The sequence below is a fragment of the Aotus nancymaae genome, unplaced genomic scaffold (assembly GCF_030222135.1).
Source record: "Aotus nancymaae isolate 86718 unplaced genomic scaffold, 86718_ANA_hifiasm-v0.15.2.pri h1tg000033l, whole genome shotgun sequence".
In the NCBI taxonomy this organism is placed as follows: domain Eukaryota; kingdom Metazoa; phylum Chordata; class Mammalia; order Primates; family Aotidae; genus Aotus; species Aotus nancymaae.
Genome location: NW_026988447.1, coordinates 20,629,329 through 20,657,137, shown reverse-complemented (window position 1 = coordinate 20,657,137; position 27,809 = coordinate 20,629,329). Strand labels below are relative to the sequence as shown.

At 36.3% G+C, this 27,809-nt stretch overlaps 1 protein-coding gene across 1 annotated transcript in view; it reads right to left on the bottom strand.

Moving 5' to 3' along the window:
- TTC29 (tetratricopeptide repeat domain 29) overlaps window positions 1-27,809 on the bottom strand; it is a 235,395-nt gene that overhangs the window by 183,882 nt on the left and 23,704 nt on the right. Inside the window, 2 exon segments of the mRNA XM_021666727.2 lie at window positions 12,227-12,412; window positions 17,725-17,948. Of these exon segments, the coding sequence (XP_021522402.2) occupies window positions 12,227-12,412; window positions 17,725-17,948 (410 nt within the window).

Below are 27,809 nucleotides of genomic sequence, written 5' to 3'. Positions count from 1 at the left end.
GTCCATGCAACTGTGAGTCAATTAAACCTTTCTTCTTTATAAATTACCCAGTCTCAAGTGGTTCCTTATAGCATTGTGAGAACAGACTAATATAGTCTGTATGCTGTGTTCAGTGTTGACAACCATAACTCTTGTGCCTACTCATTTAATACCTCTGCTCTTTTTTCAACTTTTATTTTAAGTGTAGGAGTACACATATAGGATGCGCAGGTTTGTTGCACAGGTAAAAGTGTGCCATGGTGGTTTACTGCACAGATCATCCCATAGCCCAGGTATTAAGCTCAGCATCCATTAGCTATTCTTCCTGATGCTCTTCCCCACAGTGTGTATTGTTCCCCCCAATGTCCATGTGTTCTCATCAGTCAGATCCCACTTATAAGTGAGAACATTGGTTTTCTGTTCCTTCATTGGTTTGTTGAGGATAATGGCTGTCAATTCCATCTATGTCCCTGCAAAGAACATGATCTTGTTTCTTTTTATGACTGCATAGTATTCCATGGACACCTCTGTTCTAATGACTGGTTCTTCTTCCACACTGAGTTACTGAGTTAGCCTGAAGGGAGCTTTCAAGAAACTTGAGTGAAGGAAATTAGAAATGCAGGACTGAATCAGGTCACATTTTGAGAAGTAGATCCCAATCCCAAGACCCATGATCAGGTATTGAGTCTTTGATCCAGATGGAAACACTAGGAAACTGTATCAGTTAAGGGATCTACTATTTCCTCCTGGGTTTAGTTTTCAGTAGTAATAATCATGGTATCCTGAAACAGTTTACAACCTTGCTCAGTAAGTAAAACACTATTATGAACTTGCAATGGAGGCATTCTACATCATGGGGAGCACTATACACGGGGGTCTGTTGCGGGGGAGTGGGGGGGACAGCGGGGGGGGGAGTTGGGGAGGGATAGCATGGGAAGAAATGCCAGATATGGGTGAAGGGGAGGGAGGCAGCAAATCACACTGCCATGAATGCACCTATGCAACAACTTTGCATGTTTTTCACATGTACCCCAAAACCTAAAATGCAATAAAAAAAAAAAAGCTGTATATTTTTATTTTTTAGACCAAAAATATGTTGTGTGTCTGCTATAATGAAATAATGCAGAAATACATAAAGGAAAAAGTAAAATGCATCCATTTTTTCTATATTAAAGAAATAGAAATGGAGTTTTTGAAAGACTGTTATATCAGTAAATTGAGGGATCTGTGTGTCTTCAAGAATGTTAAGACAGAAGTTTTTAGTGAAGCACAAAGACATAAGATGTCACATTCCAAAGGTACATCTTAGAATATTGTGGGAAATTTTCAAAAACATTGCCAAACGCCATTAACAGAACTCTTGAAATCCCTCATTCACAATAAGAGCATGTAAGTATTGGAGACTGTATTAGTCAAAGTCAGATTTACTATGGTGGTAGTAAATAGACCCTGAAACCTCAGGGGCTCACACAAAGTAACTTTCTTGTTCACATGGAGTCCACCGAGGGCTAGGTGGTTCTGTAGAGTAGCTCCCCTCCAAATGGTCATTCAGGTTGTTTCCACCTTGTGGTTTCACCATCTCAACATAAGTCTTTCATGGCTGCCATGGCAAAATATAGCATGGGTAACTCACATCTGCTCCTCCATGCTTCAAACTGGAAGTGACTGGTTATAGCCTATTGGCCAGAATTAGCATTTTTATAATGACAGACACATAGCACTCAATAAATTGTAGCTCTTACCATTATGATTATTGAAAAACAACATTTTGAATAACTGGAAAGAGTCATCATGTGTAGTTATCATGATTAATTAACCATTACCCTACTGTAGGACATTTCTATTGTGTCCTTTATTATTATTAGAATCAGGGTCTCACTCTGTCATCCAAGCTGGAGTGCAGTGGGACGATCATGGCTCACTGTAGCTTCGACCTCCTGGGTTCAAGTGATCCTCCTGCCTCAGCCTCCTGAGTAGCTGGGACTACAGGCACATGTCACCATGCCTGGCAAAATTTTTGTAGAGACAGAGTCTCATTATGTTGTCCAGGCTGGTCTTGAACCACTGGACTCAAGCAGTCTTCCCACCTAAGCCTCCCAAAGTGCTGAGATTACAGCCATGAGCCACCGTGCCCAGCTATGTGTCATTTTATTACTTTTACAAACCATACATGTGCAAAGACAAAATATGTCTTTATATATATCCTTGTCTTCTTATCTGATTATTTTTTAGAAGTGGAATATCAGGGATAAAGAATGCAGACATTTTTAAGACCCTTGATACATATTCCAAATTATATGCTAGAAATGTCAAACTAATTTATCCTATCACCAGCAATGTAAGAAGCATACTTATTAAAACTTTCCAAGTTTTAAATGTTATGCTAAACAACAAATAGACAACTTTGATCCCTCCACATTTGAATTTGTTGCATATAGTCATTCATATTATTGTACTTATCAGAAAACAAGTTTGACTCTTCCACTGAAATGCAAGCCCCTTAATCAAGGGGCCACAAATATCTTCTTCAGCTACTATTCCCAGCACTTACCTCAGTGCCTTGCTTACAGTAGGAACACAGTAAACATGTGTTTAAAAATTACAGTGAAAAGTCGCATATCTTTAGTGCTTAAATTAGTGCTTTTAAAATTATCAGTGTTGGCTTTTTTCTCATGCTTTTTTACCTGGCTGAATTTCTTGGAATTGTCTCTTAATCTATTTACCCATTTTTCTACTGGTATGTTAGTTGTTTTTCTCACTAATTTGTAAATGTTCTTCATATAATAATAATATTAATCCATTATCATGTTTATTTCAAATATTTCCCAGCTTCTGTTAACTTTAATTATATGAGGTCTTTAATAAATATTTTTTAAAGTTATGTGTCAAATCTCTCAATTTTTGTTTCTTATAGAGGAAATTCCATTCCTCTAGCCTCATGTTTCCTTGAGGGGACTTCCTCTCCCCTTCATCCTTCACTTCTCATCAAGGGAAGAGGCAGGAGACATCTGACTGGTGAAATTCTCTACTCTCATCTTCTCTGGACTCAGTTCTCAAGGAGGGTGATCTTTGAACTCCATGGGGAAGTTCACAGGAGCAGGCGTTGAGCCTGTAAGAGAGCCTGCACTTGATTAGTCTGCCAGCAGCTAGGAGGTTAAGATTAATTCTGGGGGAGAATAGAGACTCTGATTAGAACAGATTAAAGCTCTATTCTCTAATCAACCTTAACAATTATGATCTGTGTGACTCCTTTGTTTTTTATGAATTTGTTTTGTACTTGGAGCAGAGAGGATATAATTATCCCTCAATAAACCTCATCATTTTCCCTTGTGCTTTGTTCAGTTGTTTTTGTTTTGGAGGTCTTTCTCATCTAAAATTGCATAAATATTAGCCCACATTTTCTACTTGTTTTTTATAGCTTACTTATAAAAGTTTCTCATAAAATTCATTTTTTAAAATAAGATAGAGAAGTAATCAGCATTACTGTAAAATGGTAAATACTAACAATGAAGAGAAAAATTAAAATCATACTTAATTTTATACTGTGTAGCTTCTATCTCCAAAATTACTAATATGCAATTTTTTGCAAGCTTAACTTCATGTTTAATTGATTTAATTGTTTACTGTCAATTTTTTTTTTACATCAGGATTTCTCTATTCCTGAATTTTTGACTTATTTCTTGTTGGGTTCCAGAATATGATATACAGAATATGATATACTGTATTCATAGTGCAGTTTCTGAACATTACAGATCTTTTTTTTTTTTTAATTTTACTTTAGGTACTAGGGTACATGTGCAGGTCATGCAGGGTTGTTGCATAGGAGCATACTATATCTGGCATTTCTCCCCATGTTATCCCTCTCCACCCTTCCCACCTCACTCTGTCCTTCCCCTACCCCCCGAACAACTGCCTCCAGTGTGTGATGCTCCTCTCCCTGAGTCCACGTGTTTTCATTGTTCAACACCCGCCTGTGAGTGAGAACATGTGGTATTTGGTTTTCTTGAATGTTGCATATCTAAGAATGTTTTCTTGTTATTTCACCTAGGAATCAGAACTTAGCTTTATAGCCCTCAATTTTTAACTATACAGTGTTTCAACTCTCTTTTCTCTCTCCTCAAACTTTGTAGACTTGACTTCTTTTTATCTGTTGGCATTTATTGTTGCAAAGGAGAAAGTTGGATCCTTGTCTAATTTTTATTCTGATGCAGGTGATCTGTGTTTTCTCTTTGGATACAGGTAGGAGTCTCTCTTTATTTGAATATTCAAAAAATTCCCAAGGATTTATCTAGCTATGGATCTCTCCTTATTGTGACTGGAGCATGAAAAGCTATTCTAATGTGCATATTCAGACTTTTGGGGGATGTGAGGAACAAGAATGCTTTCTTAAAACATATTTGATTATTGCCTTAGTTCCAATTGTTATGTATTCTTCCTCAGGAATTTCCATATTTGTCATTTTCTCTCATCGTTTTCATTTCTTAGTCCTTCACCTGCAATTTGAGATCATTATTCAAGTTTTTCCTCAACATCACAGAGTCAATTTTTCATTATGTAAGTTTCACTTTTTCTCTACCCTTTATCTTCATTTTCCTAAGACATCATATTGAAAGTCTTCCTGATTTTATCTGGTGCTCGTTCTCATATCATCTGATTCTATCCTTATGCCTTTCTGGTTTCTACTTTTGTCTTTATGAAGATACAAAGCAGTTTTCTAAAACTGTCACTTTAACAGGTTTATTCTTTTTCCCAGGTGAAGCCTCAGGAAATAGACTTAGTTTTCCTTTCATCTCCTACATCCCTCAGTTAGGAGGATGCTCTTTAGTTCTGGTATTTAAAGGCAAGCAGAGTGGACAGTCCGCCCTTGGTTCTACTCACTGACCATGTGATGCTGGTGGAATCCTCTTCTGCTAACAAAAGGGAGGTGGTAGTTGGTAAAAATTATCATGTTTACCAGGCATTCTTCTAGGGCTGACGTTTGTTCTTCTCTTACTTTAACCCATTAGATTTCTTCTACTCTGGTCAGTTCTTGAAAATACCTAGTCTTAGGGGTGAAGTTTCTTTTGAAGCTTACAGACTTACTCATGGTCCCATCTTTGTCCCCATTCTTAAAGGATAAGACTTTTGTGGTCATAATATAACTAAAATCTCTTTGTGTTAACAGTACTCCTTATGGAGAATTTAAAGACTTGAGAGGTAGGTATTAACACATCCAGAACTGATCCCCTGCAGGCCAGCTTCTCAGAAAAAGAAGATTGACTGTAACAAAGCTTCATAGAAACTAGTGAGGCTCAGTGCTCAAGGCAATCAATCTTGACCTGTTCCAAAGGTTTGAACCCCAGTCTCTCTCTCCTGACAGGGGAAAGGTTGGTGTTCCCCAAACTATGATTGCCTATGTGGCAAATCTTGCTATTTGTATGCCATGCCCTATGACCAAAACCATAAGGCCTCTCCCCTCAGTCCCTCTCCCCACCCCTGCTGCCCCCTGCTGATCATGCAAGGGAGGGGCTGGTGTTACATCAAACCATGAATGCTCAACTGTACCAAGGCTTTGCCATGTCATATTGCTATTGCATCTGGCCCCTCATCATACAGCATCTGAGGGCAGAATAATGGGAGACCGGCACCCTGGTATTGCTCTTGACTCTGCAAGTTCTAACAAAGCAATGCTGCTCCCAGGTGGGCCTTCTGTGAGTGCTGCTTACCAAGTTACCTTGCTAGCATGGCAATTGTTCCAGTAAATGGAATATCTGTCCAGGCACACATCATGGCCTTCCAGAAGCAAGTCAGGAAAGCAGAGATAGATTAAAGGCTCAATCTGGAGTGGAGAGAGTCTAGTAGCAGAGTTGTCAGCCTTTGGGAGTTGGTGACTGTTAATAGGAATGAGCCTTGGAAAATCAAGGAGTGGGGGACCTAAAGGGTTAAGACTCAATTATAGATTTTCTTGTGTTTTTACTGAGAGTAAAAGATGTTGCCAAGGATGAGATGGATACTCTACTGAGAAGAAAGCTGAATCACTGTTTCATAACACTCATGGAAAAATAAAATAAAATCACGTAGATCCCATGACCAATAAAGAATGGGTAGAGGAAATATTAGAGAAGGTTACTGACCATCAGCAAACAGGGATAAGTGGGCTCCCAATTCTAACTCCTCTCTATGAGATCAAAACAAGAAAGGGGACAGTCCCTTATAGTGGTAGTCTCCTCCAGAAGTCTGTTGCTGGGTATGCCTTCCACTGCTGGATGTTTCAGGGGAGAGCTGGTAGTTATGCCAATGTGTCTTCACAATACTGTGCTGCTCCTGATGCCTTCTGAGCTCCTGGCAATTATAGAGATATACTATCCCGTGTCTGTCCAAAAACTGACGGTCAACAATAAATCCTAGAATCTGAGCAAGCTAGTCAGGACAGCTGTTTCTTTCTTCAGAAGTCCCTCAGTCATTGGAAAAACTTGGAATTAATGCTTTAGATCATGGTTAGCCTTTACTAAAGTCATACAGGAGGGTCTTCCAAACCGGAAAATGTGCACTTTCTAAGCTGTTCTTACAATGGCCTCCCTTGCCTTGTCTGCAGTGAATATATTCAGTACCTTGTGGTTGTCACCAATCATCCATCCTCCAGGAAGACATCTAATTGTCCTCCTGGTTTCCCACAGCAAACTCAATATCTAGACTCACAGTTAATGGGTTGAAATGGAATGAGCTGCTGATGAAATGGGAGATGATACTTATGAGCTACCCACTGGAATTGGGAGAAGGGATAGGACTAAAATATAGATTGAAATGAAGGGTTAATTTGTCCAAGACTGATCTTTCCAGTCTAGCCCCTCACAAAGAAGGCTGGCCTCCTGCACAACTCCATGTAAACTATCTAGTCTCAGTGCTTAAGTCTATTAATTTGGTGAAAAGCAAGGCTTGAACTTAGCTCATCATGGGGAAGAGGAGAGAGGAAAGTGCTGGTGCTTCCCCAACTATGAATGCTGGTGTAGCAAATCCTACTGCTAGTTTGCATGCCCTCCAACCCTCACCAATAAAGCTGCAACTGCAAGGCTTGGACCCCAGTCCCCTCATCATGCCAGAGAAGGGGCTGGCATTGAATCCAGCCATGAATGCTGACCTTGCAGGATAGGATTGAAATGAAGGCTGTGCCGCTCATCTTGTTCCCTGGTCTCAGCTCATACCAGAGGAGGAGCTGTTGTTTCCCCGGTTATGTCTGGCCCTGCTAGACCTTTGTGTGCAGATCTAGAATGAATGGGAACATCTCCTATTGATCCATGTCTAAGAGCTTTCTCCAGTGCCCCACAGAAACAGCGAGAATACGACTTGTCCATGTCCTGTTCGCACAATAAAATCCTTACAAATACGGTCACCATTCTAAAAGAAGATACAGCTGATTTGTTCCAAGTATTTTTCAGTTTATGACTGCTCCAAGCCAACCACCCTAACTGTAGATCTGAGGCTATTAGACCTGAAGAATGAGACTGTCATCCCTGGAGCCAAAGGGAACCAGGTCGTGCTGCATACCAGAGACCCATTTTTAGCAGCAGTAGGGACTTGAATTTGTCTGCTGTTCATGACTCTGGTCAGGGGCCTCTCCATGGGGCTCTGGCCACATTTAAACCAGTGGGATGAACTTGACCCCTGACTGTAGTCATGTGCCCTGTCTCTGTGCTATTGCTTCTGCTCATGTTCCTCATTTGTTCTATGGTTCCCTGAGTGTACTGGAGCCCTGCCCTGGACTATAGCCTGCTTGGTTGGGCCTGACAACCTGCCCATTGCCATCTGCTGGCTAATGTTCTGCTTTAGCATGAATGGGGGCACCCCTGGAGTCAGGATGCTGCCACCTGCCCCTGGGCACAGCTGCCACCCAGCTGCTGCCGCAGGCCCTCCATTTGCTTGTCTGGACCAACCAGGTCAGATAGGTGAAAGCGGGGCCACCATCACCTCAGAGGGAACCCTTCAGCCCAGTGAGTTCCCACTCCGTTCTAGCCACATAGTCTTGAAAATCCTAGTTCACTCTTTTTTGGTTGAAAATTCTAGCCCATATTACAGAAGCTTCACAGTTAATTTTCACCCTCACTAGGTACATCAAACACTCAAAGTTAGTCTCCAGAGTTTTCATCAACACTGACTTAGTTGTTTTATCTGTCAGGCAATAAAGGTATGGTTCTAGGGTTTATGAACTATTTAAGGGCATGGAAAAATATTTTAGATCTGACAAAAAGTAGTTCCAAAACACAATAACACACACTCAAATAATTTCAAAAGCAAAAGCCTTTACAGTTCTTCATAACCCAAACTTTTTACTTATGAAATATGAGTACATTTCATCATGCAATAGGGTAGGGCAGCTAAACTCGAGCAAGCCAAGGACCTGGGAGTGTGATCTCATGGCAGACCCACCCTGACTGCTCACATCTTCCAACCTCATCCTTTCTCACAGTGGCTGTGTGGCTGCCACTAAATGGTAGGTGCAGCCACGGCGCCATGCGTACTAACCACATGGCCCAGAGGCAGAATATTTGTTGAATGAATGGGAGCATAGATGAATGAATACATTAATTAAGCAATGTATACATCCTCCAATAGGAATGCATTAAGAGATTTTTAAAAATCAGAATGAGAGGGGAATGTGGGGAGTAGTTGCTTAATGAGTAAAGAGTTCCAGTTTTGCAAGGTGAAAAGGTTCTAGAGATTGGTTGTGCGGCCATGCGAATATACTTAACACTGCTAAATATACTTAGAAATGGTTAAGATGTTTAAGTTTTATGTTTTTCACTACCAGAAAAAAGTTAAAAATCAAACCAAGTTTTTAAAAATCAGAAATAAAATTTACAGAAACATTCAAAATGCACTTATGACAGCTATCTGAATCTCACTATGGCCACTCTTCAGTTTTCATTAAAGATCTAGAAATAGAAATTCCATTTGACTCAGCAATCCCATTACTGGGTAAATACCCAAAGGATTGTAAATCGTTCTGTTATAAAGACACATGCACGTGAATGTTCGTTGCGGCACTGTTTACAATAGCAAAGACCTGGAACCAACCCAAAGGACCACCAATGATAGACTGGATAAAGAAAATGTGGAACATATACACCATGGAATAGTATGCAGCCATAAAAAACGATGAGTTCATGTTCTTTGTAGGGACATGGATGAACCTGGAAACCATCATCTCAGCAAACTGACACAAGAACAGAAAATCAAACACTACATGTTCTCACTCATAGGTGGGTGTTGAACAATAAGAACACATGGACACAGGAAGGGGAGCATCACACACTGGGGTCTGTTGGGGGGGCTAGGGGAGGGACGGTCGGGGCTGGGGAGGTTGGGGAGGGATAACATGGGGAGAAATGCCAGTTACAGGTGATAGGAGTATGGAGGCAGCCAATGAGAAATGCCAGATATAGGTGACAAGGGGATGGAGGCAGCAAACCACATTGCCATGTGTGTACCTATGCAACAATCCTGCATGATCTGCACATGTACTCCAGAACCTAAAGTACAATTAAAAAAAGAAGAAGAAGAAGGAAAAAAAAAAACATAGCCCTGACTTCTTCAGTCCTATTTTCATATATTATGTATGATTTATTCTGGGGCTTCTTTTGGGGTGTCAGTAATTGACAGATCCATTTGACAGACCAGACAGAATGGCATAATTACAAAAAGAAAATAAAAACAGTTTTACTTTCAATTTTATATAAGGAAATATAAAATTTTGGACAATTTTAAAAACAAAACTTGACTTTTAACAACAGGCTAGAAAATTTTGTACAATTTCAAACTTTTGCACAATTTGAAAAAACTTACTTTTTTTCTTTTTTTACTTTAGATGTATACTATATCCAGCATTTCTCCCCCATGTTATCAAAACTTGACTTTTAACAACAGGCTAGAAATTTTTAACAACTTTGAAATAACTTCTCACTTTATAGTAAATCATATGTCTTCAGTGTGTATGTTTATAATCACCTAGAGTATGTTTATAATCACCTAGAGTATGTATGTTTATAATCACCTAGAGTCTTCAAACTCAGAAAAAACTACTGTTAATGCGTTCGTGTACGATACATACACAATATAAATATATTTTACATTGTGTTTTATATCTTATTAATGCATCAGGAGCATTTTCTGAAACTGACACATATTTGGGGTTTCCTATATTAATTTGGAATAAAATACAAAGTCCTCACCTTGGCCTACAAGCCCCAGTGTGATCCATCCTAAGCATCCCTGTCTCATTCAGCTTTTTCTACTCCCCACCTTCCACTCACCGTGTTCCCATCACACTGGCCTTCTTGGTGGTCGTCGGGCATGATCAGCATGCACCTGCCTCAGCGCCTTTGCATTTATTGCGTCCTCCCTCTGGAAGCCCCTTCTTCAGATTTTCACAAGGGCTACTCCCTCATTTCATTGCTGTCTTAGCTTTTAAAAGTTAAGCCCCTTATATAAAGTGATCACCATTGTGAATCCCTTTGCTCTACTTTATTATTTATTGTAGCACTTAACATTGACTTAATATTATATTATGTAGCTATTAATTGTTAAGACCTGGTTTTCCTAGAAGAACGTAAGCTCTACAAGGGCAGAGACCTTGTCTTATTCATTTTTCTATCCCCTGACATGAGGTTCTAAATCACTGTTTGTTGAATGAACTGACTTTTGCTTTAACCTATATCATGACTGCACAGAACTCTGTTGCATGGATGTTGCTTAATACATTTAGCTAATTCCCTTTTCTGGGATACTATAGATTGCACTGCAGTGGAATACTTAAATATTTCTCTTAAATACAGTACTTTTCCACTGTTTTATCTAAGTTAATTACATTGAATGCATCAGCTTCCTAGCCATCCCTCCTTCCTCCTCTCCCTCTTCCCACAGTTTGTATCACAGACAGATTGAGGTCACACTTCTTACCTTGCCCTCCATGTACAGAAGCTTAAGTCAATCTCTGACTGCTGTTGTGTCCCTATCCTACCTTCCCACTGTGGTTTCCCAGGGTGGGAAGAGGGGAAAGGATCAGGAAAAATAACTAATGGGTACTAGGCTTAATACCTGGGTGATGAAATAATCTATACAACAAACTCCGTGGCACAAGTTTACCTATGCAACGAACCTGCATATGTACCCTGAACTTACAAGTTTTAAAAAATCACTTAAGTATTGCAAAAAACACCCCCACACTTCCCACTGGACACTGGTTGTCCCTCTTATCAGCTGCTCTAAGTATGCTTTAGTATATACTGTTCCCTCTTCACAGAATATATTCCTATTTATTTACAAGCCTAAATTCCACCCATCTTCCAAGTTCCTTGCCAGTCCCTCCTGATTGCATCGTGCCTTCCTTGAATCTAGTCTGCATGATCTCTCACTTCTCTGTATTTCTAATACTCCCTATGTCGGACATACACGATGGCTTCTGACCATGTTCAGGTGCCTCACGAGTTTTAGCTACAATCACGTTAACTGCAACTTACTGAAGCACTTTCAAAGTCCTATGCAGTCCTAGTCACAAAATAATAAATATTTTTAAAATTTAGCAGTTTTACCAAAGTAAAAACTTTTATGCAAAATGAGATAGTATTTTGGGGAAAGAAATGGCATTATTCAAGATCAAATCTTTACATCTTTCCCTACATTTTCTTTGCATATTATCTATACACTATTCTGCCATGAAGAATTTTCCATTCTTAAATTCATATTTGCAATTCTTGATCAAGCACTATACAAAATTACTTCTGACAATTTTGTGGTTGTTTTAGATTTTGGCTTGTCTTAACATTATTAAGTATGAAGTTATTTTTAAATGAGTATTTTCTTCAGGAATTATTTTAAAAATCATGATGAGGTGATATGTGAGTTATATATTTTATGGTTTTCATTAAAGGGGCATGGGACATTACAAAAATCACAAAGTATACCTTTCTTTTTTTCCATCCTGTGTGTGGAGGGGTTTGGAGGAGGATGCTTTCTCTTGGTGAGGATGTTATTGGGTGGGAACTGTAGTCTGAGCACTCAGGCAGAAGCATGAGCAAGGAATTCTGCAAAAAATATTCTGCAAGGCATATTAAAGCTGGGTCCACAAGTCACATGGTTTTGCTTTTTGATGTCAATAATATACGTGATTATGCTGAAATCTCAGGTCTTTCTCTCAACCACAACATGCTTTTCAGTTGTGTGATCTCAGATCCACCAAAGCACACCCAAGGCACCCTGGCAAATGCCCACTCACCATCTTCCTCGTAGAGAAGACCCATGTGCATATGTGCCTCGGCTTCTTTCTTCCCACTGTCAATCTTGATCAGCTGAGCAATCTTAAAACATCGTTTGTAGAAGTGGTTCCTTACCCACTTGTCTTCAGAATTATTGAAGTAACAGGCCAGAGCATACAAGTTATTATACACATCTTCAAAGGATTCTTCAAAGAGAGAAAAGCATCATGAATGACATTAGAAAGATGTCTCATGGCACATCCTTTAGAATGTCAAACCAATATCATGACATTTACTTCCTATTTTTCCTTAAAGATATGACTAAGAATTTTAAAAATTGAATCTAAATGCAAAAACTAATTTATTGTAACTATTAACTTCATTACAATAATTAAAGGATGTACAGATGAGTAAAGCAATGAAATCCTTTCTGAAAACTTAAAACATGTTGGAAATTGACACTATTTGGTTGAAAACAGGAAACGTTCAGGTATAGGACATAACAATACCTACTAGCAATGTGCTCAGTGCTTTTGGAAGACAAGAGTACATGGTATCATTGAGTACTTTTCTCACTGGAGGTTTGAAAGTACTTAGAGATTCTAGAGATGGCAGTGTTTCTCAGCCATGCCAAAAGATAATGTAAATGAAGAAAGCAGAATGGATATGAAAATACCAAAGTATTTCATATTATAAAAAAATGTCACAGGGTTGACAGATACAACAAATGATGATCAGAATGACCCTATAAGCTCCATATACTTTCTACCAAAGTTTCTAGCAATACACATTTCTAGTAATGTTAAGAAAGAGTAGACTTCTATGCTTCTGTTTTCTATGGGTAGTTTCTATTTTTTTTTGCTGGAAATGCATAAAGACTAGTGATTTTTACTCAGATAGTTGTTAGTTAAACTCCTGTAGGTTTTTTTTTTTCGAAAGGATATCTAACCTCTATGTACATAAAAAGTGCGTCCATGAATTGTGAATCAGTCTTATAAACCCCACTGTGATAGTAAACCTGAACAAAAAGTGTTAGTAAGTCATGCCTCAGCCCAAATTCATAACCTTTGTGTCTTTTGTATTTATGCTGAAAGTATAGTTGTATTATAAATATGCAGTGGTCTCTGGGTTACCCTTCCAATAATGTTTTAATAACAATAATTATCTATTGGAATTCACTGATATTAATTGTTCACTACTACCAGGGGAGTCAACCCACATATTCCTGAAGGGATTACAATTATGAAAAATATTGCCCACTAGGACACATATAAGATTAAAATCAAGACCCAGAAAAAATGAAACAGGTTGATTACAACAAAGGGTAGTTTTGCAGAACTGTAAATAAGTCACCCCAATGTTTCAAAAGAAGTTTCTAAAACCAATTCTATTCCTTTACATACATGTTTTCTATATATATACTTCTTTAAAAATTTCAGTGGAAATTAAGATTTGTAACAAAACATATTTAATAACTAGAAAACAAAATAAAAAGTTCTCCCTATCCTGGAAGTTGCTGGGGATTCTGGAGAGCCATTCTGCTTTTTGAGGACCCTCACAATAGGTGACAGCTCAGGTGAAAAGTGGAGCTGGGCACAGTCACTCATGCCTGTAATCCCAGCTCTTTGGGAGACCGAGTTATTTATTTGATGCAAATACTCCTGAGTTATTTATTTGATGCAAATACCCCCAATTCACAATTACTTCTGGGCTTTGTCTTTTCCATTATGAACTTCCTACATAATATGAATATAACACTAAAGTCTGTTTTGTAATATTTCATATTCTTGGTTATATTTACTGATTAGAGAGTTATTGCTTTTAGAAGCCAGTAAGTAAAACATTTTCTATTTTCCACTTTAATAAAAAGGATATATATAATTAAAAATATATGCAGTCCTGAAACTTTTTTTTATATTTTAGTAATTAAACCTTAATGTAAAAATATTCCCAACATTTCATAAGGTTTTTTTTTTTTTTAAGGAATGAGTTAGATAAGCTACCAAAATTATATATTTAAAGACTACTTGTCAGCTAAGCTATTTTTCTATGAAAAAAATGGATGGCTTTCCAGAATATGAAATATAAAAGAATATATTGAAGTTTCAAATCTTTGGGCAATCCAAATACATGCCCTGTGGCCTTTACAGGCTATAAGCAGCTTTCTCTCCTTGCTTGTGGACCACTTCTTTAAATTGTCAGCAGTTATATTCAGAAGATGAAAATTAGTTTTATTGTGTATTTCCTATGCTCCTTAAAAAGAAGATTCTACAATGAAATAAATTTGGGAAACAATTTTCCGATTTCCTTTTTCAGTAAGCCACACAATATACATCAGCATGTTAAATGTTCTGATTAGTCCTGCAATAAATCAACCTGCTTAACCTCAGTGTTACTTCACCTGGTATTTCTCAAACTTATTTCACCAGAATATTTTTTGTTTTGCTTTACATAAAATCTGTAAATACCTGTGGAATTTCACTTTAGTAAAAAAATTGCTGCTCAACTCTTAATAAATTTAAAAGTCAAGTGTAAATAATGTTTGAATTATCTATTGATTTTGTTACCCATTGCCATTATTGCCATCTCTTCCCCAGCCCCATGGGGCACAAGGCCCTAATCAGATGTTACAGATGGCACAGCAATGATTCATGACAATGGATAAATTTTTAAAAATGTATCAGGGACAAAGAAACACTTTAAAAAATGGAAAATAACCCAAAAAGAAATGATTGGCTTACTTTAAACACACCTCTGCTATAAAACAGCAAGTGATATTTTGTAAAGTAATTTAAATAACTCTAGGTTACTGCTCTGTAAGTCTCAAGAGAGAGAACTGACCTGAGATGACTATTGTTAGTGCCATAGCTTTGATTAAATGAACTTCACCGTGACCCTAGAGTGATGGTCCTTTCAGTGAGAAGCAAAGAGAATGCTCAGTAACATGCTCTCTCAGGAAAATTGTCTCCAATCTCACAACCATCTGGAATGGAACTTTAAGACACTATTAACATATTTCTATATTCTAGGCATACATGCACGTTTTAAGATTTAGGATTCATTCAAGTTAATAAGAATGAATGTGCATATCTCATTTTCTGGTACGTTCCTAATTCAAACAACAATTTACCTCTAATAAAGTTCATGTGTTGAATGTGGAAAAAAAATTATGACTTTTTTTTGATAAAAGGCCACACAAATGTTTACATGCTGAAGTTTTTCTAGTGATATTTTTGCAGTAATTTTAATTTTCTATATTTCAATCAGACAAAAGCCACTGCATTTTGTGGGAGATAACCCTACAGAAGAGACATTGGCTATTATAGAGTCGGACTTTGGGCTGGGCACAGTCACTCATGCCTGTAATCCCAGCTCTTTGGGAGACCTTCGTTATAAAGCTTTTTGTTGGATCTCTGGATCCTTGTGATGGATCACTTGAGGTCGAGATCAGCCTGGCCAACATGGTGAAACCCTGTCTATACTAAAAATACAAAAATTAGCTGGGTATGGTGGTGCATGCCTGTAGTCCCAGCTACTCAGGAGGCTGAGGCAGGAGAATCGTTTGAACCTGGGAGGTGGAGGTTGCCGTGAGCCGAGATGGTGCCACTGTACTCCAGCCTGGGCGACAGAGTAAGACTCTGTCACAAAACAACAACAAAAAAAGCAGTTGGACTTTGTTAACTTTTGGATTGGAGAAATATTTTTACTTATAAATATAGCAATTTTCCTATAAGAAATATTATAAATTAAAATTTTTTCTACCTTGAAATAGACTGGCATTTTAGGTTCTTTATAAATTGAAAAAGCTTTACAACAAGCTGGCTGATATCTATGACACCTTATGACAAGTGACGTATTTAGCTTATATTTACACTATCTTCAATGAAAGCCTCAATTTAAAACAGTGAATATGATAAAATTCAATGGAATAAAATGGCTAATAATTAGTTCTACTTTCAGTGTAAATATCACTTTAGAATTTTGGGCTAATACTGGAATGTAGGTTGTTTTGTTTTGAGATGGAGTTTCACTCTTGTTGCCCACACTGGAGCACAATGGCGCAATCTCAGCTCACTGCAACCTCCACCTCTTGGGTTCAAGTAATTCTCCTGCCTCAGCCTCCTGAGTAGCTAGGGTTACAGGCACCTGCCACCATGCCCGACTAATTTTTTTGTATTTTTAGTAGAGACAGGGTTTCACCATGTTGGCCAGGCTGGTCTCAAACTCCTGACCTCAGATGATCTGCCCACCTCAGTCCCTTAAAGTGCTGGGATGATAGGCGTGAGCCATGGCTTCTGACCAGAATGTAGGTTTTTTACAATAGTACTATTTATTTACAACAGTTAATTTCTTGAGAAATTATTGTAAATCATATTTTAAAGTTCACCAAAATACTTTTTTTCACATCTATTCATAATATAAATAACCACCTCCTGTCCCGCCCCCTGCCCCACACACACACACACACTCTAGTTCATTTATTTTGTTGTTCACATTTTTGTGTGTCTCATATTCTTAAGTTAGGTCACAACCTGATGGGAAATATGTATCAACTCCAACACATAGAGACCCTTCTAATGTTGCTAACATATCCCCATAGATTTTCTCCATGGTGCCAAAAAGTTGCTAATACTTTATTTTCTCATAGAAAAGCCTGAAATGACATGTAGACATTGTCATGTTAAGGCCTGAGTTTTTCTTTTTGAATTCTGTGGTATTTTCCAAAAAAAAAAAAAAAGGAAAAAAGAATAATTTAGAATACCAAATTTACATGCCAAATTCTTTTTTTGGATTTCCTTTTTTTTCTGATTATAGCTGACTAGTTTAAATGATCAGTTCTTAATATGTAATTAAGAAATATTTATGACAATATCAATATAATTAGTAAAGAGATGAAAATATTTCTTTAATACTTGGAATGTTTATTAACTTTCTGGAAAATTTTGAAATGTGAAAAAAATTTATTAGAAATGATGTCATTGAAAATATAAAATTAGCAATTTTATTTGCAATTGCGAATTGCAGACTTTTCATGTCTTTTTACTATTTACTAAGACAGATTCTCCAATTCAAATCAGTAGGACTTCTTGACCCAAACTTCAAAGTCTACTATCTAAACTTAGGAAAATCAGTGTGATTTTCAAGCTATAGTATTCTTTGAAAGTATCTCCTCTGTGAAAGTCAATATTCAGATCACATATACAGAAAAACTGTAGAAAGGTTTAAACCTAATGATAGGAACTATGTTAATTCATGGGAAAGTTCTAAAGATGTTATTAGGTGCTATGCGTTGTCTTTCCTGGCTCAGAATGACATCACCAGGATGCCCCTGTGTCTGGGAAGCCTCTTGATCCAACATTCCCTATCATTAATTCCATAAATACGCTTAATTGACTGGGTTGAAGTGTGCCAAGTTGTCTTAATGTTTCAAATTCATACATGAAACAGTCTGGAATCTTCCTCCAGATGCTCATCATTCTGGCTTATGCTGTGCTCTGCCCACAGTCCCACCACTTACCTTTCCTCTCAGCGTCCTCAGCCCTGGTCAGGTAGTGGTAGAAGTGATCCAGTTTATCAGGCTGCTCCTCCAGGGGCTTCTGCAGCCAGAAGAGGGACCTGACTCTCGCAGCCTCCCTCAGGGCATCCCACTGCTCCATCAGAGCGAAGAGCTCGGTGAAGGACTTATGATAACCATCTCGCAGCATGTCCACACAGATGTTCTTCTTGTAGGAGTTCCTATAACTAGGAATATGAATCAGAACATTCAAAGCTTTATGTTAATCCTTTCAGTCTGCATGGTGTTTTAATTCTCTAGTAATTAAAGGTTGAATCATGTTGCCTTTTTTCCCTCAGTGGAAGCACTGAAAACTATCAAAAGATCTTTGCCTCAAACACTTATAATTGAACAACTTCTGTTTAATGAAAGATGCCAGGAGCGATCTAAATACAGTAATTTTAATGAAATTACATTATAAACATATCGGTTCCAGAGCTGAGCTCCATTTGATAAGGACAAATAAGATAGTTGACTGATGAATATTCAAAAACTTGATACATCAGCCTCCTACCAAAAAAAAATCCTCCAAAAAAAAAAAAACACTCCAACAAGCCAAGCAAAAATAAAACTTGCCATTTAATATCAAAATAATATTCCCTCTGTATTAGTAGTTTCACTGTATGTTACAGAAGTTCATCATTCTTTCATTCACGCAGAAAATATTTATTGAAATCTATTACAAAATATATATTTTTAAATTATTTCAGTCAGAATTAAGTTAATGATTAATAATCCTAAGCTAACTTCAACAATTAAATGCAAGAAGATAGACTGACAGGTGAATATTCCACTTAGTCACAGGACGAATAGGTACTGAGTTTCCTACTAAGTGCTAGGCACTGTTCTAATCCAAATAGTTTCCACGCCCTTGTGATGCTTACATCCTAGTGGGAGAACGTGACTAACAAGTAAGTAAGCAAATGACAAATAATTTCAAATGATGAAAATTTCTACATAGGAAACAGAACTGTGAGATAATAGCTGTGTATTGGCCATTATGCCATTAAAAGAACAATCAGATGCCAAAAGATATAGCTTCGTACTAATTATGTTACATTATTTGAAATAAATAGGACAAATGACATGATGCTATACTACTGGCAACAAAAATTCCATGTGGAGTGAAAACAGCCCAGAACACCAAGATTGAGTTCAATTTGGCCTCACCTCCCTGGGTCTTCAGTCTTCTCATCTCTAAGCTGTGTATATTAGTATATGCTACCTACATCAGGGGATTCTTCTAGGAACCAAATGAAATTAGGTATGTGAGAATGCTCTGGGAAATGTGAAATCTCACTGCTGCTTTTCAAGTCCTCATTATGCATTAGATTCACCTACAGAGTTCAAAAAACAAATAACAAAACAAAACAAAATGCCGAGGCTCGCATCTGCCAAGAATTTCTTATCCAGTGGATCAGCTTAGGTACACAACAGATAAATAAGGAGTGGCAAGCAGAAGAGTGGTGAGACAGGAAGTTTAGAAAAAAAGGCAGGGTCCAGATCATGAAGAGATCTCATGGTAAAACCACAGTGAGAAGTCTGGACTCCAAGCTAGGAGGGAGGTAGAGCTACTGACCAGAGTCAGGTAACTGACATGACGAGACTGCATTTTACAAAAGTCGTCTGGAAGAAGTGTCCCAGCTGAACTGCAACCTTCTCCTATCTGGCAGCCAGACTGTGATAGAACCAGCCTCTAAAGAGAATAAAGAAACCACATGGACCCTAGGTCAAAAGATCAAAACATTTAGTATGAAAACAAGATATATTTGAAATGAGGAAGAGATCAGGTCAGCGTATTTCCAGAGCTGATAGAACGAAGACGGATTCGGTGCATCAGAAATGGACACGTGTAGAAGACCTCATAGTCTATGAATGCATTCAGCTATCAGTAAAAGAAACTTTTCTCACAGTGCTGTGAAAAACGGAGGTTTCTAATTTTCTTGCCTAAAGGTAGGCAGCTGAGGGCCTTGGTTCAGTGGCCTGGCAAGTTCAAGGCCATGTCCCTGGGATGATCTTCACCTTTCCCTCCTGCTGGTCCCTTACTGGTTGCCACAGGGCTGCTACAGCTTCAGACATTATGTCCACTTTTAAGACAGGAAGGAAAGGGAAAGTGGGGTAGCTATGGCTGCGTCTTTATTTTAGGGAACAACAAAACCTTCCTGAAACCACCAGCAGACTTCCACTTTTCTATTGGCCAGAACCGTGTCACTGCCCCACTCCTTACCTTGCTGCAAGGAGTCTGGAAAAACACATACCTTACCTGCTCTGGGGCATGTTGTTGCCCCAAACAAAACTAGATTTATGTTCGCAAAGACAGAGGAAGGAATGGATACTGGCCGGACAAATGCAGTGACAATCACCAATTCCTACAAGTCAGGGGTGTCCAATCTTTTGGCTTCTCTGGGCCACGTTGGAAGGAGAATTGCCTTGGGTCACACATAAATACACTCACACTAATGATAGCTGATGAGCTAAAAAAAAAAAATCACAAAAAAACCTCATAGCCTTCTTAAGAAAGTTTATGAATTTGTGGTGGGCAGCATTCAAAGCCATCCTGGGCCGCATGTGGCCCACGGGGCCCTGGGTTGGACAAGCTTGTTCCAGGTCAGGATCTGAAAATAAATGCTGTTACCCCAGGGGGGTTACCAGATGAAATGTAGGAATCCCAGATTTGATTCAATTTGAACATCAGATAAACAATGAATGATCTTTTAATTAGAAGTATGCCCCAAATATTGCATAGAGCATACTTATAGTAAAAAAAAAAGTTTCTTGTTTTTGAAACTCAGACTGAACTGCACACTCTGTATTTCTATTTGCTAAATCTAGTAACTCTACTCGCCTGAATCCCTCACTAGTGCAATGCTGTTTCTATATAGGAAAATACGGTGAGGTGAAGACGTTTCAGAATCTTGAACAACCTGAGAAACTGCCAAATTGGACTGACTTTACCTGAGAGTGACAAGATTGGATTTTTACACTAGGGAGGATCAAGGCTCAGGGCCAGGAATTAAAATTAAGTTATAAAAAAATAAAGACTTTCAATTTAGCATTCTCAAGTCTGTGACTCAGAAATTCACACCTGATCCAAGAGAAGGGATGGGAGGAGGGTAAAACTGGGAGCAGGAAGAACGGATGGGAGACTGGTGGTTGCAGAAAGGAGAGGTGCGAGGGGTGGAAACACAGTAAAGGTGGAGGGATGGAGGGAAGTAGGTGAATTCAAAACATATTTAGGAGACAAAAATATGGATTACTTGGTAGTTGAAAGGATATCGGGGGTGAAGGAAAGGGAGGAGCAAGGATGACAACCAGGTTTTGGGACTGCATAATGGGTAATTGGTAATTTGCTAAAGAGGCCCCTCTTTAGCAAAATACACTAACACTAATGATAGACGATGAGCTTAAAAAATCACATAAAAACCTCGTAACATTTTTAAGAAAGTTTATGAATTTGTGTTGGGAACACGAAAGGATGGACGGGTTTGAAGAAAGATAATGAGTTAAGGTTTGGATAACTGGAGTTTCAGGAGCCTGAAGGGACCTCCAAGTGTTACCCCAGAAGGCAGTTTGGGGGTAGCATAGGCGGCCTGAGAGGACAAGGTGTTGGAATCTTGCCTTACACAAGCAATGCCACCGAGTTCCCACCAGATCTTCCTAGGAGTGAAGAAAATATTTGGGGGCAAAAATGAAGAAAATTATAAATAGATAAAAATTAAAATATTGACTGTAAATGATACAAATAAATGCTAGATAGGGCAGTTAGACAGCCATCTCAGTTCTAATCCCAACAGGGTCAGAAAATTCAGAAAAATCACTGGGCCTTCTTTCCCTCACCTGGAAGATGAAGGTGCTTTTGCGGGATTTGGCCCAGCCAGCATCTAGCTCCACGTCCACAGGGGGGCGCACTCCAAAAGTATTTCAGAAATAACCAGTCCCACATTGAGTGCAGTCTTGGTGGCACGGAAATTCAAGGACTCCCTAGCCAAGGAGTGAGTTATTGACCCAAATTAGGCCAACTGGTCTGTCTCCCAAAATTCTGAAACCTGAGACAAGCAACACAAAAGTGTAGAAGGTTGCTGGCGCTCAATTAATCCAGCAGAATCTTGACAAGATTCTCTAGTAGTTCCTGCTACCCATGTCCATTCAAGGGGGCCAGTCTGGTGCTTTTCTTCTGATCTGGATTCTCCTCTAAATTCCACTCTATCCTTTCAATAAAATTATTTCCACTTGATTTAGTTAGAACCGGTTTCTGCTGTCTGTGACCAAAGAACACTAAGTGATTCAGGCGGGGTTGGACGATCATTATTTCCACTACCTCTTTCAGCCTCAAACATCTATGATATATAACTAATATCAATTTTTAAAATTTCTAGTACATTTTTTAAAAAGATCATTCTTTACAGGAGATGTTACAAATAGAAATGTATTTAAATATGTATATAGAATTATGCTGGTATCATCTCTATTTTACACACACATGTGCATGTAAGAAAGAACAATTATAGTGGTTTAATAAATAGATTTCTATCTAAACCTTCATAGTTAATGCGAATTATTTCTTTTAACCAGAAAATCTTCATTTATTAAAATCAGCTGTCTAAAAAAAAGGAATGTCAATCTCTATCATTATATTTGAATTTTTCAGGTTTTAAATTTCATAACAGAGAACTATAGCCAAAGTTCACTTGCTGTATGAAAGAACTGTTCTAAACACAAATAGAAATATAAACAAAACTCAGACTTATTATTTTAATTGTTATGTCATTTGGCAATAAACTTTTTAATCTGATTTCATTTACACATTAAAACACTTACGAGTATTAGTCTAAATTAAAAGATGCTGTTTTTAAGCATTAGAAAAAGAAAAATCTTCTTGAACTGACGCTGCAATACTGGATGAAAATAGAAAACTCTGGTAAAATTTATGGAGAGATTTAATATTATGAAACATGAGGAGCATTCATCTGACAGAAAAAAAATGTGCCATTCACAGAAGCAAAAGTTGTCACATTCGTGGACATGCTGGGCATCTATAAATCTGTATCCTAAGGAAGATCTTTGCCACTGCAGATACCTGGGGCTGCAACGGGATAAGGGATGCAGCTTGAGAAGAATGCATTTGAGAATGGAATTAAATAGTTATGCATTTCATATGTGTTTTATTACCATTTAAGGGTACTATTCATTTAATGGAGATTCTGTTGTTTTGAATTCACATCAAAATCTCCCTTAAAAAATGCAGAATATTTTTAAAAAATCTAGAAACTGACAGGAAGCAGAGCTGAACAATATGGCATAACTCGACAGCAGGTGAACGTGTGGAGATGCTGGGAAATGGAGAATTTACTGCCAAACAGCCATGGAGATATTATAGTGTTTTAAAACTCTGCCTTAAACTATTTTGAATAGATACTATTTATAGAGCATCCACAATGTGTCAGGTACTGTGTCGACATCATTCCTAACTGGCACAATAACTTGTATAAAGTACTACTTCAATTTTTACAAATTGAAAAACCTGGCTTCAGTGAGGTTGTGAATCGCCCAAAGCCATACAAGTTATTTATAGTAAATGGCAGAATTGGAATTCACACCCAGCTCCCTCTGGTTGCAAATTCTGAATTATTTCCATTTCCCTACGTTGTCTCCTATTATATCATATGTTGCTGCTCTTTCTTCTTCTCTTCCTCCTCCACACAATGTTATGTTTATTTGCATTGATCCGGAATTTGATGTTATTTGACAATTATGATGCAAACTTTTCATTGGAAAGTGATTCTCCTTATCCACGGAAATCCATGGCTAGGTTGTTGGAGAGAGAGATCAGTATCATTTTGTGACTGCCCCAGAGAATCTTTCTTTTTTACGAGGAGGAAGCAGACAGCCAGCAGCATCCAAGAAGAGAAAATTAAATAGATAAGATTTCCACTCAAGGGGATAAACTCTAGCAGGAAAAACACTGACAAAGACAAACATTTAAAAGGATAAGCATATACTTCTATAAATATGAAAAAGATGAATAGATGGAAGAAATAGAAATTACAATTTATTTTACTCTCTCTGTACCTAAACTAATACATCTAATAGCCAATATAAAACCCCCTAAGTAGGTCTTTATATTAATTAGGTGAATTTCTAAAATCAAAGCATTATCATCTATTCAATTATGACTGATATATTTAACATATTTTTTCATAGGATAAACTGAATTATGGAATCAAGATGAAGCTTTACATTCAGTGAAATATTTCAAAAGAAGTCCAATAAAAAACAGTACTTTAAAACAGGATCATAAAATTTCCATTTAATCTGACAAACATAAAAATCAAAAGATATGTAATATCTAATCAAAAGTCAGGATAATACTTTTATTTCATTAAGTTAATATTTATAAGTCACTAGTGGGTTATCTATGTGTCAGTTATAATAGTTTTACATTCATATGGTAAGGATAAATGTTATTGGAATCAACTACGGGATAATTACATTGACTTAAATTAATACTTTAATAGCTTCAGTTAATATAATTTCCTTGGAATAAAGTGAACCACTATTCTTACCTATCCTTTTCAGTGTAGGTAGATGTTATGTATACTGTAATTAGAATGAAAAAAAAAGTCCTTTCTTAACACACACATACTAACTGATAAAAATTGTATGAATTATTTATGTTTTATAGTTTTTGGTAAAAATGCTATTTTTCCCCAAAGCTAAAATAACAATATACCATTTTCCTAGCCATATAAATGCCATATAAAAAAGAGAGAGAAATTAAAAAGAAAAAAAAATGACAGTGTTTAAAATGACTTTTTACTTTAAAGCCATATAGAATTACAATGAAAACTGAAAGCATTTTTTTAAATTTTATACACTTAGGTTGTTCACAATTATTAGTCATAATATTGATTCGTAACGATTAAGAATTGAACTACCAACACTCATATATATATTTTTTGTAAGAAACACTAGGGAGTTAAGATTTTTAGAATTCTTAATTTATTTTTCATGTACTTCAAAATAACAACAAGAAAGAAGTTTCAATATAAAAAGGTCTTTTTCAATTTACAGGATTTCCAATGAGTTGACTGGTCTCTGGGGGCATCTACTGGAAATTTAGCAAACTGCAGTTACATCATGTAAATTTGATAATTTTCATTATCCATCTTAATACAGATATTATTTTAATTGATATGCAAATAAGTCAACACTCAAAGAAGATAAATGTAAAGTTATGCATGGTATTCTCTCTCATCCATCTGGTAACAGCAAAACGTGTATCTGTCTATAAGATCAGTTAACAAATACACAACTATTAAAAATGTAAATAGGGCAGGTAGTATATCATAGATTAACGGTTTTCAAAGCATTCATTTTTCATTTTTGGAAAAATTAGAAGAATATTTTATGCTTAAACATTCACATATTTAATGAGAAATTTTTATTAATCCAAATAAAATACATATATAAAGCACTTTTAAATTATAATGAATTCTCTAAAACAAATCATTTTGTATCTCATATATCCATCAATCATAAATAATGATTACTGCTTATTTTCTATATGATTTAATTATATGTTAATATCTCAAAAAAGTAGAATTTATTATACTTAGATCAAAAGAATCTTTTATTATAATTAGACATTACAACTAGAATTCATCATTAAAATGAACATTGTTATTAAAGTCTTCTAAACATTTCCAAACCTCCTTAAAGAATATAGAACATATAATGAACACAACACAATCATTTCACTGTACGTATAGTTTAACATATTTTAATTAAAATGTTTTTATATCAGTTATGACTAATCATATGATAATTTTAATATCATAGCCATTATAAGGATCTTGATTTTTTGAAAGAATTTATAAATCATATTCACTTTAAGGGAAGATTAAAAATATAATTTAGGCTGAACTCGGTGGCTCATGCTTGTAATACCAGCACTCTGGGAGGCCAAAGCGGGCAGATCACCTGAGATCGGGAGTTTGAGATCAGCCTGACCGACATGGAAAAACCCCGTTTCTACTAAAATACAAAATTACCCGGGTCATGGTGGCGCATGCCTGTAAGCCCAACTACTCAGGAGCTGAGGCAGGAGAATTGCTTGAACCTAGGAGGCAGAGGTTGAGGTGAGCTGAGATCGCATTATTGCACTCCAGCCTGGGCAATGAGAGCAAAACTCCATCTCAAAAAAAAAAATATATATATATACAAATTATATATATATATAATTTGAAGGTATAAATATTGTGATATGTTTAATATTATACCATTGAATATTTTACATATTGCTGTAAAATTTATACAATTTATATAAAATTATAAATAATGTATATAAAATATAGTTATGTTATTTAAATTATATGTATAATTTATATAAAGTGTATATATATTATAGAAAATTCACCTTGTAAAGATTCAGATAACTAACATTTTAGCTTCATTCCAAAGAAATAGTCTAATGCAATATATTAATTTAGACTTTTTCTTGAAATTTGTTAGAATTGCTCTTCAAATAATATGATTTCATCTTTTATTATATGAAAAAAATTAATCAATATATAAATATTACCAAAAAATAAGAATATAAATATTAATATAGCATTCTGTTTCAGTTTTGATTTAGATTCAATTAAGGTAGATGGACTAATTTAACAATTTTAAATATATAAATAAAATCTGCCTCGAAGAACATTTTATGGAATAGAATTTATGTGATTAAACAGTTACAAGTTTACTAATTTGAACTTTAAAGTAAACTGTTGCATATGCAAATTTTGCTTTGTATTTTTGGAATTTTTATCTATTAATAATAAAGAAAAGCATAGGCAGACTTTCAACATTTTAAAAGTATATATATAAATTTTCAAATGCCATTTTGAAAAAACTAACCTAAGTTACCTTTATATTTTTTAAACTAATTTTAAAAAAAAACTTTTTACAAAAGTAATAATTAAGGAATAAAGTTTACCTGATGGTACTTTGTAAATAGTACTATTACTAATATAACTCTTTCAACAGATAATAAAAATACCTAAAAATTTGATCAGTAAGGATTCTCTCAATAGCACAATAAGAATTCATTTCAACATGGGTGATTATATTTTAGAAGTTATGGAATATTTTTGTAGAATGGGACAAAAATTATTTCACAGATTCTATTTTGATAGAACTAATGTTTTGCATTAAAGGCAATCTCTTTTTGTGAGATCAGCAAATGTTTATAAACCAAACAGTATTTTCATTTGTAATTATTAACAAATATCAGAGGAAAGCATGCTTATTTAGCAAATAGTACAGGACTACAATCTTAACAATAACTTTAGATAATTTCCTTAATAACATAAAGACTTTTTGGTGCATAGCCTGCTCAAAGTGATTTATTCAAGCGATTCCCATTTAATCAAATATTTGAAGTGCAGCAATTGTTACCAACCAGGAATGGATAAACTATTTATCATCAATATAAAGTATTACCAAAATAGTTACCCATGTAGCTGTTGCACAGCACTTGGCATCATTTATTTTCTTTATCAAAAACCCTCAAACATACACATTTTTACAACTTAAAAAAATACTGTTTGTTTTAGAAACATTTGTTGATCTCACAAAAAGTGATCACCTTTAACGAAAACTTCTTTAGAAGTTTGGTAAAAAAGGATTGGAAGGAAAGTTCCTTATATGAGGTTAATTACATATGCAATTTTGATCAACCATCTTATTACTTGCAAATTCCTTCAAGAAATTCAAACTTTATTCAAAATAATTTGTGTAGAAAAATTTAAAGCCAAAGATTACACATGGAAAGATATAAAATGAATGTCATTGTTAAAGGAGAATTTTTTGGGGAAAGTATTTTCAAGCCAGAATTACAACACTTAACTCCAATCACCTTTGGCTAACTGCAGCAACCATATGGATTCTTGTTCTTTTCTTTTAGATTACACTGTACGTCTCTACTATAGAAAAACCAGTAAAACCTAAGCTGAAAAATAAACCCTGGAAATAATCTTAGTTTCTAAATTGAGTTAGAACAGTAC